Source organism: Microcebus murinus, chromosome 6, assembly GCF_040939455.1.
Source record: "Microcebus murinus isolate Inina chromosome 6, M.murinus_Inina_mat1.0, whole genome shotgun sequence".
Taxonomy (NCBI): domain Eukaryota; kingdom Metazoa; phylum Chordata; class Mammalia; order Primates; family Cheirogaleidae; genus Microcebus; species Microcebus murinus.
The window spans coordinates 35,684,299-35,704,580 of record NC_134109.1 but is presented as its reverse complement, the minus strand read 5'-3'; the positions used below and the strand labels follow the sequence as shown (position 1 = coordinate 35,704,580).

Genomic DNA, 20,282 nt, shown 5'->3' with positions numbered 1-20,282 from the left:
AGAAGGGTCTGCAGCCAGCCTCCAGCTGGGCAGGAAGCCACTGCAACCCCACACAGCTGGCATCCTCGTACGATTCAGGCTCCTGCTGCAGCCCTGACACGAGAGGAGGTGTTTGGCCTCTGCTCATGTCCAGGACCCTGACCAGGGCCAATCAGGCCTAAGAGAGCACCAGCGATGGATATTCGCTCCAAGGGCTCAGAGTTCAAGTTCGGTAGCTTCCTATGGGGCATAAGCCCCCTTGAGTATCCTCATATGTCCAGAGAAATGGGGCTACTTACCCTGAGGACACCACACACACCTCAGCCCTGAAGTGGGCAAGGCAGTGTCGTGAGAGGGAACACGCCTCTTCTCGGGGAGGCCGCTGCACACAGAACTATGCAAACATGTTAAACTCCGGGCCAGGGCTCCGGGATCCTGCACTGCCTGTGCCTGACGGAGTCTGAGTGGCTCCCAATCCCTGAGCACAGGGAGCGCTCCTCCCCTGTGATCCCCCGAGAATTCTCTCTGCAGTCACCGAAGCCTGCTCTTCCTGCTGTGAGACTGCAAATACAGTCTGGGGACCCCAAAGCCACCAATGTGAGCAATAATCTGCTTGCTGGCTGTCAGCAGATCAGGGCTGGGCCTCCCCGCGCGCCAGGCGGGGGTGGAGGGCTGGCGGGTAAGGCAGGACTCACCTGGTTCTTCTTCATGAACAGCTGCACGGTTTGCAGATTAGTGCCATAGTCGGCTGACTGGGCCAGAGGCAGCCTCTCTTCCACCCAGAGCTGCAGAGACGAGAAGGCAGGGGACGGCTGGTGACAATCATGGCCAGCCTTTCCCGAGCCCTTACCATGGGCCAGACAAGATTTGCTGGCAGTGCCTCCCTGGTTCCCCCAACACCTCATCAAGGTTGTGTCCCCATTTTAAAGATGAGGATACTTGGACATTTGGAACTGAGGTTCCAAATAACTTGCTCCCACGCAGTGGGAAAGTTACATAGCTGGATTTCGAGCCCCAGCCTGTCTGACCCCGAAGTCCAGGCTCTTCACCATCAACACTAACAAGTGGACAGCGAGCTACCGTTCAGAGACCGCTGGCTTGACTTTTCCATTTAACGTAATCGTCATGCCCAAACACCCCTGAGAGGTAAGGGGTGAGATGACCAGTCATCTGCTGCCAAGAATTGCTCTGGATGGCAGCCAGCTACCCGGATGGCGGCTGGTGGCTCAGCCTCAGGGGTGGGGAGGGGCTGCGGCCAACGCACCGTCTCATCCTCTAAGTCCCGGCTGATCTGCAGCTTGGCCTTGGATGATTCTAGCTGCTTCTTCCTTCTCCCCAGGGGTTCCAGGAGGTCCAGAAATCGCTTCTCGATGCTCATGTCTTCCTCCCCTGCCTCCTCTTCCAGTGAGGGCACCTGGGCAAACAGCTCGCCTAGCTCCTCCTTCCGCACGTTCACTTGGTCCTCCACTCGCTGTGACACAAGGGGATGGTGTCAGCACCAGCCTTGGCACCCGGGAAGCCCCTCCCCTCGTCTTAATTTATCCATGCCCCGCCATCCTTTAAGGCCCCGTGTGAGCACAGCCTCCTTTAGGAAGTCTCCCTGGACGCTCCCATCCCCCTTTCCCTCCTCTGAGAGCCTGTCCTATATTTCTCATGCGTCCTTTTGGACCCCTGTCCTACCCACTGCAAAAGGGCTAGGAGATAGATGATGAACCAGGAGACATTTTTGCATGATAAAAGCAAGTCCAGTTAAGAGGAACAGGAGGAGTACTTACTTTAAGATTTCCGATTCGCTCCCACCATTCCTTCTATCCTAACACTCTGAGTCCACAACCCGCTCACGTGCCTTCAGCTTCACCAACATGCGGTTGACGCTGGTCAGGTCCTTGCCCGGGTCATCCGACCGCAGCTGGTCCTCCATGGCGCTGATCCACTTGCTGAGGTCGGCGTGGGTCTGCAAGCGCAGGTCCGAGCTCCTCGCAGCCGAGAGCTGCCGGGCCTTCTCCTTCGTGGTGGCCTGCAGCTCGTCCCAGAGCCGGTGCAAGGCATCCAGCCTCTGGGACACCAGGTCTGCATACTGGGGCTTCTCCTCCATCAGCTGCTTCCCTTCCTGCGGGGAAGGAGGAGAGCTCACCCTCCGAGGCCGAGGGGGCTTCACAGCTGCTCTGTTCCTGGTGGTTGCAAGAGGCTACCCAAGGGGAGGTCAGCGAGGCCCAGAGTGTGGGCGAGGCTCAACTCAAACTGACTCTGTACCCCAGAGCTATTTGCAGGAGAAGGGGAAGGCAGGGCAGGGAGAGCAGCGTTGGGGGCAGATGACTCGGGAGCCTGCAGCTTCCCATGTACTGTGACATCAGGGCTGCTTTATGCTTCTCTCCGTATTTCCAGGACCTAAGACAGGGCCTGGCATTTTGCTGGAACTCAATGAGTATTTACTGGATGGGTGGAGAAAGCCGTCCTTTGGCAGTAGTGTGAGAAATCCTTCATAAACACAGGAAAAATGTTATCTGAGGGAAAGGCCAAGGGCAGATCCTATAATTAACAAGGATCAACTGGCATTGAGGCCGAGATTCCAGATCCATCCAGGGACGGCCAGCATGGTAACCTGCCTCTGTTCCACAGGTCGTCCACTAACCTTCAGGGACTAAGCACCTTTGGGGCACTAAATACCTAATATTCCTTCACAGATGAGGAAACTGAGGCACAGGGAGGTTCAGGAGTCAATCTGGCTGCAGAGGCCACAGCCTTAACCGCCGTGCAGCCTTGTGCGACTCCCAGGGCTGCTGCTTTGAGGACGGCCACAGCAGAGGGGGGTGAGGGTACTCGATTTCCAGATCTAACTCCAACCACATTTTGTCTCATACTACAGGGCAAGCTCGTCACAGGGGGTCCCCTTGGTTTGCCACCTACAGGGGGTATGAATGGCCACGCCCTGTGCTGCCTGGCCAAATGGTGAGGATTAGTGGCTCCCCTAGGCCACCCTGGCCACTTCTCGTGTTCCCCTGGCCCTGTGAGGACAATGGAGAGCAAACAGGGAGAACTGTGGTCCTGGCACTGGACACTGAAGCTCTAGCTGGGGTGTCCTGTGTGTCCCGGAGTGTCCCCGGATTCGGGTGGCCCAGCCAAGAGGCACCAATTCTGACCAGGCTTAACAAGACTGGCTATATCAAGAGTTCTGGAGGTTTAACTACTATTTAGAGAAGGTCTCTCACGGCCAAGTTCTACACTGTCCAGCAAGCTGCACGACGGTGTCCACGTCCCTGGGGAAGCCTCACTCGGGCAAGCAGATCTGTGCAGAGCAGCCCCACGGGCCACCCGCCCCACTTACTGCGTCGATGTTCTCCAGCCAGCCCTGGTGGGACGCCAGCTCTGCCACAAACGCCTGGTGCTTCAGCCACATGTTGTGCAGGTTTCGCGCTTCGCCGTAGGAGACGTCCTGAGAGGTCAGCAGCTTGTCGTTGATCCAGAGAGTGAGCTGTGGGCAGAAAGACCGGGCCCGACCGTCCCTGAGTGTATCTCTTCCGCAGGGCAGGACCCGCCGCCCACCCTGGCCGCAGGGGGAGGTAGGAGTGCGGGAACAGAGGAGCACTCATCTCCAATCCTGGGCCCCGAGCCCCCGCACAGGCAAATTAACCCACGGCGTGCCAGGGCAAAAATGTGGGCACGAGTGTGTCTTCCCCACCCGAGTGAGCAGTGTGACACCAGGGATGCTGTGTTCTTCTGTGTTTCCAGGACCTAAGACAGGGCCTGGCATTCGGCAGGAACTCAATGAGTATTTACTGGATGGACGGAGAAAGCCGTCGTTTGGCAGTAGGGTGAGAAATCCTTCATAAACACAGAAAAATGTTTTCTGAGGGAAAAGCCAAGGGCAGGTCCTATAATTAACAATGGGGGAAGAACTGTCATGAACATCCATTGTTTCGAAGATGTCCTGGCACCACACCAAGCCTGGCATGTGCCAAGGCAGAGGTAGATGGAACACAGTTGTCTGGGCTGAGAGGAAAGGGGTTTGAAGATGAAAGCAAGAAAGAAGAGAGGGAAAGCCCCAGTCCACACAGGAAGTACTGGGGACGGACGGCCCAGGAGGGCAGATTAGCGACCTTCCTTGGACGGCTGGCCCCAGGTGGAGTTGCAAGCCGGCAATTCTGCAAGTGGGAGACTTGTTTAAAGTGCCCCTTTCTCTCTCTCGCCCCTTAAGGCAGTGGGACCCAGGAGCCTGCTTTACCTAGAGCCAGGCCTGGATCCACAATGTGGGGTGGAGGGACTAGTACAAAGTGGAATTGTTCAAAGGTATTAAGAATTCCAAGATGGCAAGCGCAAGGCCCTTCTAAGCACAGGCCCTGTGTGAATGAACACACAGGTCACATGCCCCTGAAGCTGGCCCTGGCCAGGGCCCTGCGTGATTCTAGTATTGGCAGTGCTCAGACTACTCTTGAGAAACTCTTGGCCTACCCTTGGCAAATTAAAGCATGACTTCTCAGATCTGGAGAAACAACTAGTGTAACCGAAGATTCTAGAGGATGACCCAGCCATCAAGTACCAGAGTTCCCCACCCATGGAATCCAAGCTGGAAAGGATCCCTGTGTCCCCACTGACTTCCCACCTCTAGGGCACTCTGCTTCTAGAAAGGAATCGCCTGAAAAACATCCCCGGCCTTGCTGGAGCCTCACCTCCTGGCAGTTCTGGAGGAAGTTCTGTAGCTCCAGGTTGTCTCTCAGAAGAACCGAAGCCTCCTGGGCCTTCTCGTTGTTCTTCCTGTGCCTGGAAGGGAAGCCGAAGTCACAGTCACAATAGTGCCAAGCCTGGGTCCTCACGAGACACCCTCTGCCCCTCCGTGGCTCCAGGGACCCCTGGGGGCAGGTAGTACCTGTCCTCAATCAGCTGCACCTTCTCCCTGATCTTGTCTGAGTACAGGTTTCCCTCGAGTACAAGCTTGTTTCCAGAGTCCACAGGACTCAAGACCTTATCCCGGTTGTTCTCCATAGACACCAAGAACTCCTCGAACTTGCGGATCCCAGCCTCTGCAGCTTCGAGGGAGTCTGGGGGCTCCAGGTGAGCCAGAGTATATTCCTGTTGAAGTGAGTTTCCAGACAAGGCGTGAGGTAAGCTGAGGAAGTGGGGAGGGCACCTGCCTAGCGGGAGCTAGTGTGAAAGGCGCCCCTAGAATTGTGTGAGGAAGAATATCTGCTCCCTGGGCCTTGTCTCGCACCCCTGACCTGCGGTACCCAGCGAACAATGTGCCTCACCACCAAGGCAAAACTCACTTCTCGAGCCTCCGACGGCCCCAGAGTGAGGCATGGTTTGGGACAGGGCTGGCAAAGGCACGTGATGAGGAACAAAGAGGATTTCCCTCCCAATTAGCGACTACAGAGAGTCCAGGAAAAGCGCAATTTGATCCCTGAGCCTTACAGCACGCTTGCAGACGCACCCCTGGCGCTGCTGCCCGAGAGATCCCCGCCCCAGCCCTGAGTCCCTCTCTACCTGGTTGCTAAGGATGGCTTCAGCCTGCTTGGCGTCTTTCTGGAACTCCTGGAAGCCCAGGCACTGGGCGAGGGAGTGGCCGCGGCTCTCCCACATGCGGCGCAGGGCGTCCCAGCCGGAGTCCAGGCCCCTCAGCCGCTGGTCCAGAAGCACGTACTCTGGGTCCTCCTGGTCTCGGATCACCTTCTCCCCGGACTCCCTGACATGCTGGTAGCTCTCCTGGTGCCCGTCAATCTCGTCCTTGATGGCCGCATGCTGCTGCAGGAGCTGCTCGGCCTCCGGGAGCGACTCGGGTGTGTCCTCGGAGGCCACGGCCTTCTGGGTGACGGACAGCCAGGCCTGGAAGTTGTCCAGGTCCTGCAGGAAGGCCTGTAGCTGGCTGGCTTCCCCCAGGGAGGCCTCCTGGCCCTGCAGGGCTCGCTGCAGGCCCTGCCACAGCTCCTCCACGTACGCCTGCCGCCGGCTGATGTCCTCCTTCAGCTCTGGGTGCGACTCCATCAGCTGCTGCGACTCACACTCCAGGGCACCCACGCGGGCCTGGATGGCGGCCACGTCGCGCTCCAGCCCTGACAACTTCCGCTGGATGGCGATGACGCCCGCCAGGTCCCGCCCCAGGTCCTTTGTGGACTCTACCACCTTCGTCTTGTCCGTGATCCACTTGCTGGTCTCCTCGCAGTCCACGCAGTAGTTGTGCACTCGGAGGGCCGAGTCCACCGCCTCCCGCCGTGCCGACACCATGGTCTGGAATGCCTGCCACCTACAGGGTGGGACATGGCCCCGGGAAACAGAGAGACTCCTTCCTCAACTCTTCCCACAGGGCACCCCTTCCCAGATTTCCCAGGAGTCACCTCGCACAGACCTCGCATGCTGAAAAGAAAAACTTTGTCTACCTAACAAACCACGGGCGAGCAAAATTTATTTAGCCAATTTTACTCAAGATATATATAACTGTCAGTCAGCTCTTTTTATCTGCAGGAGGCAAGCAGTGATGTGTGATTCCAACCATGAGTAAAGGAACATGAAAGTAAAGGCTTCTGCATGCAGCTGGATTGCAGGCAAATATACGATTTCCCTAGAGTTGATAAAATACCAGAAATTATTAGAAAGCTCACATTATTAACTTCAAGAATACTTCAGGACATAGGGTCCCCAGCTGCCCTAGAACCATGCAAATGCCCAAGATCACACTCAAAGTGCCCTAGGTACTGAAAAAAATCACCTTGGATCTAAAAGAAGGGAAGCCTGGTAAAGAAGAAGAGGAGGAAGAGCTGTGATTATAATTAAAACGAGTAACATAATCTTAACCTTCAAGGGCAGTGTTGCTATGAACAGGGAAATGTGCTAAGGTCTGGTGGATGCCCAGGGCCTGGGTCGAGCTGCAATACACAGCCTCTTTTAAAGGGCCGCCCACCAGCCCAGCCAGACCACCAGGGACACCTTCCGGTAACCCTGGTTTATTCATTCTGCATCACTGAAATATATCCACACATGAGAGTGTGCAGAACGCTCATCCCTATTGAGCCCATCTTTCTGGAATACCTGCGAGGATACAAGGCAATATGTTAGACTTTGGGGAGAATACAGAAATAACCAGACCTTGCCCTGTTGAGTGCTGTGATTTAGAGAGAAATTCAGACAAGCTCACAAAACAACTACAGCACAAAGTGCTATGTACGCCGCACACGCCAGGCAGAGCAGACCGAGGGAGCTGGAAGGAATGACAGGGTAGTGGTGGCACATTTCACAGTGGTCACTAGTCTCTCAGCGAACAGACCCTCAGTGTCTCCACTGGAGTGACCTGTTTAAGGAGGGGACCAAGTATATCATTCATCTTTGTCCCCAGGCCCCAGGGGGTGGAGGTGAGGGGCAAGGCAGTTGGACTGGACAGGGTATAGTGCAGCATTCCCAAGGTGTGACAACAGCACCAGTCTGGTTTGAAAGACAGGTCTGCAAAGAGAAGCAGGGGACAGGCTGGGAGGGATCAGGAATGCCACAAGAGAAGACAGGGCACCTGCAGGTTTCTCAGCTCCCCTCCTAGCCCAGGACGTAGCCATGCTCTGGGGAATTCTGTGCCTGGCTGGCACAAGACGGTGCTCTGAGGCTGGGAAAGCAGAGGAAAGGAGCTGAAGGTTTTCTCCAAGCTGGTCTGACACCTCTGCAAAGGGACTGAGGTGCTCCTGGGAGAAGGTCTGGCTTTGCTCCAAGGGAAGAGGCCCCCTGGTGACTTTCCAGACCTTTCCTGGTGTGGCCTGACTTCAGCCACTGAATAGAGGCCACGCCAGACGTGGGCTGGGGCTTGGGTCTAGTCTGCCTCCTGGGGCCGCACTTTCTGCTTATCCTGCACGGTCTCTGGGAGGAAGTTGATAGAGCCACCCTCAATAGCACTGGTCATGCAACATCAGGAGTCCAGGTTTGGTCGTGGGCCCAAGATTTTTAGAAAAATGTTGGTCAACTGGAATGCCTACGGTGAAAGATGATCACACACTCAGCAAGTGTTTGAATGACTCTAATGTGCCAAGCTCGGCAGAAAAACCTCAGCTTTGTCCCAGTCCCCTCACTGACTAAGCGTTTACTGTGCAACTACCACGTGCCTTGTGCCGGGCACCGACCTGGGCACGGAGGATGCAGCAAAGAACAAAGCAAGATCCTTGCTTTCATGCGAGTGGTGCAGCATAAACAAGTCTACAGGCCGTCAGGTGCGATGAGTGCAAAGAAAAAATAAAGCAAGGCGACAAGATCGAGGTGGAGGAGTTGGTGAGAGGGAGGATGAGCTGCTTTCAGTGGGGTTTCAGTGCAGGCCACTCTGATAAGCTGAGACCTGAATAAAGTAAGAGAGCAGACGAAAGGGTTAGCTAGGAAAAGCATTTCCAAACAGACGGAGCCTCGGCCGAGAACGTGCTTGGTGTGCCGGGCACGGCGTGAGAACAGAGCTCTTCCTCTGCGTGCAGTTCGGTAGGAGAGTCCGTCAGCACAGAACTAATTATAACGCTGGGTAGGATATGAAGCTGGAAAGCAGTACGAGGATGGGAAAGACAGCTTTTCAGCTGGGAAACTGAGAGGGAGGTGGCCTGGACTGGCCTGAAGGACAGACAGGATTCGGAACATACAGCTGGAAGGCAATGCACTCTGAGACGACCACGGCAGAGGCTCAGAGGTAGGACTGGGTGGCAGTGTAGGATGAGAGCTGTTTCAGAAAACATTTAAAGGGCTGTACATGGAAGTATGCATCAGGATACTCATCATGGAAGAGGCATCAGGATAAGTCTGATACCCGAACAGGCAGAGCCAGAGCAACGCGTACACATTTCAAGGAGGTAGATTTCCGCCCGATGTGAGATCAAACTTTTTAACCAAAAGGAGTTGCCCCAGAGTGGGGTGGGCTGCAGGGGGGTGGAGTGAGCACTCCATCCTGGCTGGATGGGGTGACTTCTCAGGTCCCCTGCAACTCTCAGGCCCAGTGGAGAACCACCTTACCACTCATGTCTCAGGGCTTTTCTCGCCTAAGGATGGCAGGTGCGCTGACGTTTTTCACTTGGGATGGGGCGCGGTTTAAGGGTCTGTAAAGATCAACATTCTGACTCTAGCTCACTGCATAGCCGACAAGTTCTTTCTGTCTGAAGTTCCTCTGGTTTGGAGGTGCTCTAGTTTCCTGAATGAAGCAGCGATTGCAATAACCTCTCAATCTCTCTCACAGACGCGCACACACATTCACACAAACCCATATCTACAAGCCTAAAGAAGAGTCCTCCTCCTGTGTATGAACGTCAGACTTGCAGAGCCATCTCCAGAACTGCAGTCCCCAGCTCTCAATGCGGAGATAATTGGCCCCCATCTAGTGGCTTCAAAGTGTCCCGGTCACCCCCTGCCTCTCTGCAGGCTGCCAGCAGATTCTCCACTGTGATGAGCCTTCTCTTTACAACTTCCCTAAGCCCACCTCCCCACCAGAGCAAGGCTCAGGCACAGTGTGGGGAAGGGGCCGGGGTAATGGCGAGGTAGTGGCCACATGGCCTTGCGTGTGCAGGGCCTAGGGTGAGAACAGGGAACACAGACATCTGCTCTGTCCTCAAAGATCCTCCAGGAACTAACAGGCAATTATGCCCCACAACGAAAGCACCTCCTCTCTAAAGGCTCCTCGGGGCCTGGTTTTTGTTCCAGCCACAAAGCTTGCTCAAGGCTTCCTGCTAATTCCCTTCTTCGTTCAAGCCAGCCTCATTATCGATGCTGCATTTTGGCACCGGCGGGAGCATTCTTTTATGGACAGTACTTAAGAGCTCTCAGAAAGCAATTTCCCCTGCTCAAGAATGTCCAGGGAAATATGGCCTGAGAACCATATGGCCTGATTCTAACTGCGTGCACGCTCGGAATGTCCCCTCCATCACACACGCACATACCCCCTTCCCCCCAGGCACAGCACTGAAGCACGTCTCTCTCCCTCCCTGGGCTGTTCACCACTGCGGGCCTCTCCTTGCTCCGCTGCTCCCAGGAAGGAGACAGTAGTTGAGAAAGACAGGTGCATTGAGGGTGTACACACAGCGGTGTGTAGTAGGTGATCTGAATATGGGGCCATCCCCCCTGGGGGTGTCAGGTGCCGGGAGACAATGCCCCCAGCCCCCAGCCGCACCCACACCCCACCTGGTGTTCAGGTGGTCCTGATACTGCTTCACTTCCCCACTGCGTGGGTGGCCGCTCTCTACCAGGCTGTTGGCAGCAAGGTTCACGCCATCAATCTGAGCCATCAAAGTCTTCATCTCCTGGTCCAGGATGTCGAACCTGGTATAGAGAGGAAAGCAATAGGACCAATGGGCCAGCAGCAGACTCTTCGTTGCTAGTGGCCCCCCTAGTCTCCAGAACGAGTAGCTCTTGCTTTCTCCTTCTACCCGAGCTCATTCGCCCAGGTGAGGGGGAGAAAGGAGACACATGTGCTGGCACGTCCTCCTCTCTGGTCCACCGTCACTCCATGATTTCGCATTGTCTGGACCAGGCCAGGAGAGAGCTGGTTACTTACTACATAGCCTTCTGGGGCAACAGAGAAGTGTGAAGGGGAGGGAGGGCTGAAAAGAGGTTACATGTGTTTAGGGGGGGTGTCAGTTGCCACCAGGACCACCTGTCAGGCCCCCACTGTCTCAGCTGCTGCTCTTGGACCCTGATTCCACCTTGACCCAAAGGATACCCTCCCCAGCCAGGCACTCCATTCCTGGGTAGGATGAGGGAGAGCTTCCAAGGGGAGGGGGGCTTGTGCTTCTGAAGGTAAGAGCCCAGGACTCTCCAGCATCAGGGCAGGACCACCTTGGCACTGCTCTAGGGAGTGGCCCCTCCTCCTCCTGGACTCCCTGGATTCTGTGCTTGGGCCGCTGAGATGCTGCATAGACTGGGGCTTGCCACCCATCGCAGTGCTGATGGAATCGAACACTGCGGTGAGAGCAGCTTTGCAGACAGGTGGTCTGCAACCTGGTCTCTGTGGCCCCTCCGAGATCTGTGGCTTAGGGACTCTCACAGAACGCTGGAGCTGCCAGGGTCCCAGCCTCTCAGCCCCCTTATCCAGAGAAGCTCCACTTTTCCTCTGTGTTACATGGATGTTCCACACACAATTAGTTTAGGAAAAGACTGCTGTAGCTGAAAGGTAATTGAATAATTGAACTAGAAAATTTTCCTTTGTTTGAGGAACCCAAGGCCCCAGTGGGAGAAGTACCCAAAGCCACAGAGTCAGAACGGAAGTCATGACTCTCAGTGCCTTGGCTTTGCAATAAAGGACACCCCAGGACCTCTTAGAGAGACCCCTGATGATCCAGAAGCTGCTATAAACTAGGTGGAGGCGAGGCAAAGACGAGCTGGCTCTGACCTGTGCTGCACGACCTCCAGGTCCTCCAGCGTGTCTGGGATCTCCATCTGGGCTAGCCACTTCTCCTTCTCGCCCATCCACAGCTCGCAGGCGTCGGACTCCCCAAACACCGTGTACAGGTCCAGGGCGTCCTGCAGCCTCTGTCGACGCAGGTCCGCCTGGGCCACCACCTGCTGGTAGAGCTCCCGGAGGGCCTGCAGCCGATTGGTCACATCTGGAGAATCCCGAAACTCTTGGGGGAAGCCCTGGGCCTGCTGCTCCAGGTGCTCCATCACCAGGCGGTTCTCTTCCAGCTCCTCCAGGAAGTCCTTGTGCTTTTTCCCCAGGGCCCGTGTGGCCCCTTCATCCTGCCCTACATCTTCACCTGAGAGCAGCCGGTGGGCATCCTGCAGCCAGGCCTTCAGGTCATCTGCATCGCCCTGGAACTGGAAAAAGTTCTCAGCATCCTGGAGGTTGTTCTTGCGGAAGGCAGCCAGCTCCTTCAGCTGGTCCCACTGGGCCGACACCTCCGTGATGCGGGCCTTGATCTGCGGGTGCCCAAACTGCTTGCGTGCAACCATGCCCTCGGCCTCCTGGAAGATCTGCTCCAGGTGAGTGCCCAGCCCGCGGAGCTCATCTTCGAAGGCCTTGTGCTTGCGCTGCAAGATGAGCACACTGGTCAGGTCCTTGCCATAGTCCAGGGAGGAGTAGATCTGCTCCTTCTCCTTGATCCAGCTCTCAGCCTCATCCATCTCCCAGAAGAACTTCCAGAGCCGCTTGGACTGTTCTAGCTGGGCCTTGCGCCCAGCTGCCATGTTGCTCAGCTCCCCGAAGCACTGCTCCAGGTGGCTGATGCGATCCCGGATGACCTGGGGGTCACACGGCTGGTACCCTGGGAGGAAGAGGAGGAGGGAGGACAAAGTGGGCAAGGGCTTTATTTATGTACAAAGTTCTGATTGATTTCCAGGCTAGAACCACACAATCCAGAAGCTGCCATGTCACTAGAGCTTTGGGATTAGATGCAGGGGGGGCCCTGCAGGCCAGATTCTTTATAATTAGTTCCCACTAAACTTCAGGAATAAGAAAGATTAAAAGTTGGGTCAGTTCTCAGTAGAAATGCACAACATGAAATTATTTTTTATTTATTTTTAAAATTTTTTTCTTCTTTATTTTAATCTTTTTTTTCCTTGCTTATTTCTTTGTAGATGCTGGGAAATTATTTTTTAAAAAGCTCAGATATGTATTTCAAGGTGATCCTACAAGAGGGCAGTGAGGTCTCCTATTTAAGACCAAAAACTAGAAACCTAAATTGTCTCAGCCATAACTTGAACTAGCAAGGAGAATGAGACATGGAGGCTGCCTCCTCGGTGCTTATAAATGCCTTTCTGATTACAGGTCACCAAAGCGGTCCCTGCTCTCTGAGAGCTCTGCTATCCCTCGAGCTTCCTTCTTGTACCATTACTTGACAAAAGAAGCAGAATTCTAAAGGTGTTCCTGGAGATTTATCTACGGTGGGGTGCTGGGCCAGAGGACGGAGTGCTGGCATCAGAGGCCTTGACGGGGAGACACCCTTGGCCTCACCTTTGTCCTCAGTGAACTGCAGGGTGGCCGCGGTGATGGCCTTCACTTTGTCCCCTTGGATGGCGATGTCGGCCTCCATCAACTTGTGCTTCTGTAGCAAGTCTTCCACCTCCAACAGGTGCTTCCCAAACTCGGCAGACAAGAGGTGAGCCTGGCAGAGAGCACAGGAAAGGGGAACAAGAAGTGAAGCGACCTACCCGGCAGGAGAAGAGACCCCTGCAAAGGGTGTGGGCAGGGTATCTGAGCCAGGGTGGGTCAGAAAACAGCCCCTGCTGGGATGGAAAAGCTACAGAGCAGGAGTGCCAGTGGGGGTGCCCATCAGAGTCACCCATGGGACATCTCACAGAAGGCCCTCGCTTATCTACCACATCTGTCGCATGGTTGGAGCCCAGGCATGTGTATTTCTAGAAAGCTCCAGGGTCAGTCTGATGTGTGTCCTCAGCCAAGACCCACTGCAGTAGAGGCAGAGGAGAATTCAGACTTCTTGGGCTGCCCCTAGGCTGGGGGGGCTGGATTCTAACCAGAGTCAAATCGCAATTCCTCAGAGCCTGATTATCCCGGCTTCTGATTAATGCCTGTCTCTTCAAGGGCCTGAAGGTTGGCACCTGTGCTTCCATGAACCCAAGGTTTCTTGGTCATTGAGAACAGTGTGGACCTGGGCTGGTGTCATCTACCTGGAGCAGAGTGAGCCAAGCGGCAGACACCGTGTGCCCCTGTTTCCGCCACTTTGACTCAGGGATGCAACTGGCGGGAGGTGTCTGAGGAGGCATATGCTAACCGCAGGCCCACCTTGATCTCGTCCATCCAGTCGATGCTGTGCAGCATGTCCTGGAAGAGCTTCTGCAGCGCCAGGGTGGTCTCGAGCCGCTGGCGCCGGGCCCGCAGCAGCTCCTGCAGGTAGCTCCACAGGCGCAGGATGTTGTCCTTGCGGGCCGTGATGCGCTTCTGGTCGTGGTAATTCTCCTTCTCCAGCTCCTGGGCCAGGTCCTCCAGGGCCCTCACCCGCTCCTCGTAGGCGGCTGTGTCAGTCTCGATGGCCTCGTGCTTCTTCTTGGCGGCCTCCACGGCTGCCAGGTCATACCCGAAGTTATCCTGTCCCGCGGGGAGAAAACAGCAGCTCAGTCGGACACCCCCTGGCTCAGCCCCCAAATGCAGGGCAAGACAGACCCCTTCCAAACAACTGCTGCACGGGAAAACCCGTTGCCAAAAGGAGCTAGTTCTGCCTGCTTGGTACAGCCTGGCTTATCGGAGTCAAGTTCCCCAAATCGACACTTTGCAAGAACCTCTAGGAGAAGCTCATGACCTGACCCCCTGTGCCACGTGTGTGGGTGACACTACCAGTTTGTCACTAACAGCCCTTTGGTGACCTGCTGCCACTCCTCACCCTGCCTTGGGGGGGGCCTGTCTGATTCTGGGGAGGAAGGGGCCACTTCCCACATGCAGCTGCAAACAAATGGTTTGCCCACGTGCTATCTGGGCAGCACATGCACTGTCCAGTGCGCCAGGACACTTGCTATTCCCTTTCTGGAAGAATCTAATTTGATTCTAAACTTTAGGTAGCAGGGAACAGATGCTCTGATGGAGAATCGGCCCTGGGTCAATTCCTAGCTAGTGAAACACGTTGTGGCCCCAGAGGCCAGAGTCCAAAGGGCTCATGTGACACTGACAAGGTGCACTCTGTGATTTCACCATATCCCCAGAGAACCATAATTAACGTCGACTCGAACTCCAGCTTTAGTTGATGCTCCTGGCCCACATAAGACAACGTCAGGGGCCAGGTCTGGACTATGAAGCTCTTTCCTAACAGTGAGACTTAACAAATCCTGGAGACTCTTCCTCACATGCAAATCTGGATCCACCCGATCGTGGGAGCTGGGCTGCAAGGCGTGGGGAGCGGCTGCAAGAAGCCGGTTCGGCCTCCAGCCCAGCCCAGAGCTGGGTGTGCTGAGGAACGTCCCCTTCTCCTGCCACTCTTTGGCGAGTCCCCCACTACCTGGGCCACCAGGCGCTGGTTTTCATTGAGCCACGTCTCCCTCATCGCGGCCTTTCGGTCAAAGCGTCGGGCCAGCTGCTCCAGCTTCTCCTGCCGAATGAGCTCGTTTCTCAGGGCCAGCTCCCGCTGGTACTCGGCCTCCTCCAGGCTCTCCCAGGCCTGCGGAGAGGAGCATGAGAATCCTCGGGGCACAGGAGAAACACCTGGGTTTTGGGGCTCCATCTCTTTCACCTGACACTGAGTGATTTCCGGAATCTAGGTAGGCCTGATGCTTGTAGGTGAGGTGGTGGCAGATTAAAGGCCAATAAAAGGCTTCCATTCTGGGCCCACCAAAGATTCAGGGAGCCCTGGTCACGAGCCCCCAGTTCCCTCTTCTCCTAAACCAGCCTTAGACTCTTAACTTAGTATGATGTTTTCCACCTCTGCTAAATAACTTCTTACGGACTAGAATTCGATTAGAACTTCCAAGTGGTGTTAAGTCTCCACCTCTGAAATGTCATAAGGCACTTCCTTTCTGTTATAAGTAGTTAATATTCCATATTTAAAGACAAACTCAAGGTCCTAGAGAGGACAGGCTATAAAACTGGCTCTAAAAAAGGGGCTCTGGGCATCTGAACAGGGGCTGAATTGAAGGGCAGTGGGTAGAGTCTGACCTTTCAGACCAGGTTCAGATAACTCCCCCAAATAGGCAGCACAGGATTAACAAGACTGAAGAAAGTAGGTTGGGTTAACCTGGTCCAGTGACCACTCCCTGTGCCCTCATCAGGAGCTCAACCAACCCACTGGCAACATGGAACAGAAAGCGCTGCTGTACCCGGTTGATGTCAGACACTAGTTTCCCGTCATGGGGCGTGTACACCTTCTGATTGTTGGCTCTCATCCGGGACTGGATGGTGAAGAGCAGGACTTCCAGATTCCCCTTCTCCTGAAACCTGTGGGGTAAACAGAGGTAGGGACATTGTTGTCAAGATCCCAGGCCAAATTTTTTGCTGAGGTCAACATAGAACCCTGGCATCCTGGAGCTTGGATAGCAAAGCATATTTCCTTTAAAAATGCAGAAAAAGTAGAGAATCTATAGGTCTAATTACCTGTTAGATCTATCATTCTCCCCAGGTGAGATCAATAGGGGTTTGGGTCTTTATAGAACAAACCAGAAGAAACAGAACGGCTACCACAGCATTTAGCATCTGCTTCCACAAGGGAATGGCTAACTGAAGTATTCTGGAAACATCTGTAAATTTCCAGTTTTACCAATCGATACAAAGAAACCCTCTCGGATCTGCAAAGGAGTGAGGCAGCTGACTAGCTCTGCAGTCAGTTTGCTACTGAACAAGTCGATAAAGCCTTAGCAGCAGTATACCCAGAGCGTACTGCCCTGGAAGCAGTGCTCACGTGGGTCCTAATGAGCTGGATCTCCCAAGTCTTAGAGCCAGATGCTTCCAAGGGGGTAGGGAAGGCTGGGCTTTGGGAGGATTGTGGGTGTTGGAGAGAGAATTGGAGCAGGATGGATGTCTGGCACATAGGGTCCAAGCTCCAGGTAACTGGGAACTTTCTCATTTCTGTGTGTATCCAAATGTCCACCTACTTCTACATCTTTGACATGGCAGTCAGGGAGCAGCTATATGCAAAGTCCCCACCCTTAGCCCAGCCTAATAGATCTCAGTGCTGACAGCCCCACAGAGCCACTTCGGTGGGCTGTGGCCCTGAAGCACTGTCTATACAGCCAAGAGATAATACCCCTGTGTGCAGTGGCTGGTAGACTCACAGGGGATGTTATCTGTATTGAATTTAGGACTTTAAAAGTGGGTTAGTATGAAACCAGAAACCAGATACTTGTTTATAGTACATCCTAGCCTTGGTGTCTCACCTTTCCCTGTTTGAGAGTCATGGATGGAGAGTGTGGGAGATGGGAGGGGGAAGAACAAACAGAGGGTACCATCAATGAGCTAGAAACCTGTTTCAGGAGAGCTGTACAAGCTAATAACAGACTAGCTGGAACGTCCCATGTGCATATATGTGCATGTGTGTGTATGCAAGCATGGCTGTGTGTGCACGTGTGAGTACATGCATGGTTGTATATGTGCATGTTTGTGTGTGCATGTACACATGTATGCATGGCTGTATGTATGCATATGCATGTGTGTATGGTGGTGTGTGTGCACTATTGTGCACATGTGTGCATGTGTGTGCATAGCTGTGTGCAAGTGTGCATGTGTGCATGGTTGTGTATATACATACATGCATGCATGTGTGAGTGTGCACATGGTTGTGCATGTGCGTGTTTGTGTGTGTATACACATGCGTAAGCATAGCTGTATGTATGTGCATGTGTGTGCATAGCTGTGTACATATATGCATATGTGTGCGTGCATGTGTGTATGCATGTGTGTGAGCATATATATACACACAGGCCCCACACACACTGGCTAAGAAGCAGGCTAAGTACTCTGCTGCTGAGCAGTGACAGATGGGAGGGAAAGGAAGGACGTACTCGATTATCCATAAGGCCCACACAGAGGTCTCAGGGGCCAAGGACACAGAGGTCATCACCGGAAGCAAACCTGCAGCTCAGTGGGCAGGCAAGAGTGGAGCTTTCCAGCACAGGGTCTTCAAAGAAATTCAGAAGCCTGAGATTTCCCTCCTGCTCTTCCTCAGGGACCTGGGAGGAGCCACTTTCTTTGGCTATGTGTTGGGGTTTCCTATAAGCTGCTGGCTTGGGAGTGGGGTGTGAAGAGGGGCCTGAGCTAGGTGACAGGGGTGCAGCTCTCTAACCTTCAGGATGTGCTTGCGGATATACCTCCTAAGGCCCAGAACCTGGCTCTACTTTTTGGCAGTCAGTTTCTCAGCCCCTGCATACCGCCCTCCCGAGCGCCAGGGCCCTTACTTGGGTGGCTTTTCCACGGTCCGGTAAGTGCTGAAGGCCTGCAGCTGCTGCTGGACGCCAGTCAGCGAGTTGGCAAACTTGCGGTTGTTTAGGACGGCGATGGTCTGCTCGATCCAGGTGAGCAGGTCCGAAGCTAGCCCACTGTACTTTTCAATCATCTTCTCAGTCTCAATGGCATGGTCGATGACCTAACAAATCACCTTATTATTCATTCTCATCATAAGGACAATGCCACCAATGAGGACCACAATCAAGGGACCCTGAAATGAGGCTCCAACTTCTTTTTTTTTTTTTTTTTTTTGAGACAGAGTCTCACTCTGTTGCCCAGGCTAGAGTGAGTGCCGTGGCGTCAGCCTAGCTCACAGCAACCTCAAACTCCTGGGCTCAAGCAATCCGTCTGCCTCAGCCTCCCGAGTAGCTGGAACTACAGGCATGTGCCACCATGCCCGGCTGATTTTTTCTATATATATTAGTTGGCTAATTAATTTCTTTCTATTTATAGTAGAGACAGGGTCTCGCTCTTGCTCAGGCTGGTTTTGAACTCCTGACCTCGAGCAATCCGCCCGCCTCGGCCTCCCAGAGTGCTAGGATTACAGGCGTGAGCCACCGCGCCCGGTCAGCTCTAACTTAGATTTTGGAGTGCTCTAGGTTGGGTTCACTCCCTGAGCCCAAGACTGCAGCCAGGGCAGGAGGAGTGGACTGGAAGTGGGCAAAGCCCTCCTCTTGTGCTGGCAGGCAGCAGGGAGGTGGCCCTGCTAGGATTTGGGAGCAGCTTCCCCCCCCCCCAACCCTATAAAAGTTTGATAAGCTTGCCGCGCCAGGATGCCAGCCACTAGGGGGGCCAGGGTTGTATTTTAAAATGTTTATGAAGAATCAAGGCTGCCAAATACCGTCTTTGCTAAACACCAGACACACAAAGACAAATGAGAAATAGTTCCTACCCGAGTCTAGGAGCTATAGGCCTAGCAGGGGACAGGAATGTGGCACAGGGGTCTGTACAGAGAGGTGAGCTCCTGGTACCGTGGGCCCCTAAGCAGTCTGCAGCCACAACAAATAACCCAAATAAAAGCCCATATTGGTTCCTGTAGGAATGTTCATGAGACACGGGTCTCTGGGTGGAGCCATCGATGTGCCAAAGGTCAGATTTAGAGCAAGTTGGGGGGTGGATGATCTGCAGCCCCCAGCACAGCTGGGGGCCCAGGCATGAAGCTCTTAGGATGCAAAGGGAGCCCCTCGGTCTGCATCTGGCTGTGGCAAACAGGGAAAGGGTGACACTCTGGTTCCAGAACAGCTTGGTACCTTGCCGACACGCTTGCCCTCCACTGCCAGCACCTTCATCTTGGAAAAGTAGTGGTAAAATGCCACCACGTAGGTGATGATGGATTTCTCATCAGGGTTTTCTGTAAAGACATCTGTAAGGGGAAAGGGCGCACTCTAAGGACCAAACTGGAAGCAGAAAGGTCCTGCCCAGAGGGCTTCCCCGCCACTCCTCCAGCCCAAAGTTCGACCACAGCCACAAAGCGGCAACCACTGGGTCAGGAATGGAAGGTAATGATGGAATCCGCATCAAGATCACAAATTATGTAAGAAGAAAAGAGGGATCTGAAATCCACTTCGGACCTCCGAACGGGCCAGGCGAGGTGCTGGGAACCAGCCTGGAGCTGCGAGGAGGCCCGAGCAGACCAGCCAGACCGGCCTCCGGGGTGCCCGTCAGTCTGGCTCCATCCAGCTCAGCAAGCGCCATGTCCCATCGCCTCAGCGAGGGGCTGGCCAGGCCGGTGCGGCTCACCTTCGGGGTCAAGGAGCGGAATGATGCCTAGCTGGCGCTCGGCCACATCGAATGCGTGCTCCAGGTTGTGGCGGGCATTGGAGTCCTTCAGCTTATCAAAGTCAATCAGGTCGGGCCTGGGGACAAAGTTGGACTGTGAAGAGGGAGCAGCCTTGACATGCCCCCAGGGCAGGGCAGCCCCAACATGGAGCAAAGACACTGGGCGGATATGGAGGGCCAGGAGCAGCGAGAGGAGGAGACGGGAGCATGTGTGAGCCCCAGCACGTGAGGAAGTGGGCAGCAGGCGTGACTGGGATTTAAGGGAAGCAGGGACACTAGGGGATCCCAAGGGGGAAAGGAGAGGGTACAGCAGAGGTAACATTCCTGTGACCCAGTGTTAAGTGCAGTGTGTCCAAACACGCCAGGGAGGCTGTCTCAGTCAGTCCCCGTGGCCGACCCCTCCCTCTTACCGGTGCTTGTGTATCAGGGCGTTAAAGGCCAGGCCATCCTTCCAGCTGGAGGTGAAGTTGGTAACATTGACACGGGGGTAGCTGCAACCAAGAGGAACATTAAGAACTAAGAAATAGATTCTTTTGTGGCCCCAGACAAGTATACAAACTGAGGGCCAATACTCCAGGAGAAGAGTGGACCTGTCCCTGCTTGAACTGCTTCAACATAAGGGGACAGCAGGTAAGTGACACAGACGTGTCACTCCCAAAAGACGTGAACCTGTACATCAGACAGACCCCACGGCCTGACGCAGGCGACTTTGGGAAAGAAT

At 54.5% G+C, this 20,282-nt stretch overlaps 1 protein-coding gene across 1 annotated transcript in view; it reads right to left on the bottom strand.

Annotated features, from left to right (window-relative positions):
- The window catches only part of SPTB (spectrin beta, erythrocytic), a 68,173-nt gene that overhangs the window by 27,866 nt on the left and 20,025 nt on the right, over nt 1–20,282 (bottom strand). Inside the window, exons 5-21 of the mRNA XM_012777710.3 lie at nt 19,972–20,052; nt 19,523–19,638; nt 19,033–19,145; nt 17,734–17,921; nt 15,664–15,781; nt 14,850–15,008; nt 13,646–13,948; nt 12,857–13,007; nt 11,297–12,167; nt 10,090–10,227; nt 5,458–6,214; nt 4,844–5,046; nt 4,647–4,737; nt 3,305–3,451; nt 1,826–2,089; nt 1,244–1,450; nt 675–764 (exon numbers count right to left, since the gene is read on the bottom strand). Coding sequence (XP_012633164.2) covers nt 675–764; nt 1,244–1,450; nt 1,826–2,089; nt 3,305–3,451; nt 4,647–4,737; nt 4,844–5,046; nt 5,458–6,214; nt 10,090–10,227; nt 11,297–12,167; nt 12,857–13,007; nt 13,646–13,948; nt 14,850–15,008; nt 15,664–15,781; nt 17,734–17,921; nt 19,033–19,145; nt 19,523–19,638; nt 19,972–20,052 — 3,997 coding nt within the window. The remainder of the gene's footprint in view (nt 1–674; nt 765–1,243; nt 1,451–1,825; nt 2,090–3,304; nt 3,452–4,646; nt 4,738–4,843; nt 5,047–5,457; nt 6,215–10,089; nt 10,228–11,296; nt 12,168–12,856; nt 13,008–13,645; nt 13,949–14,849; nt 15,009–15,663; nt 15,782–17,733; nt 17,922–19,032; nt 19,146–19,522; nt 19,639–19,971; nt 20,053–20,282) is intronic.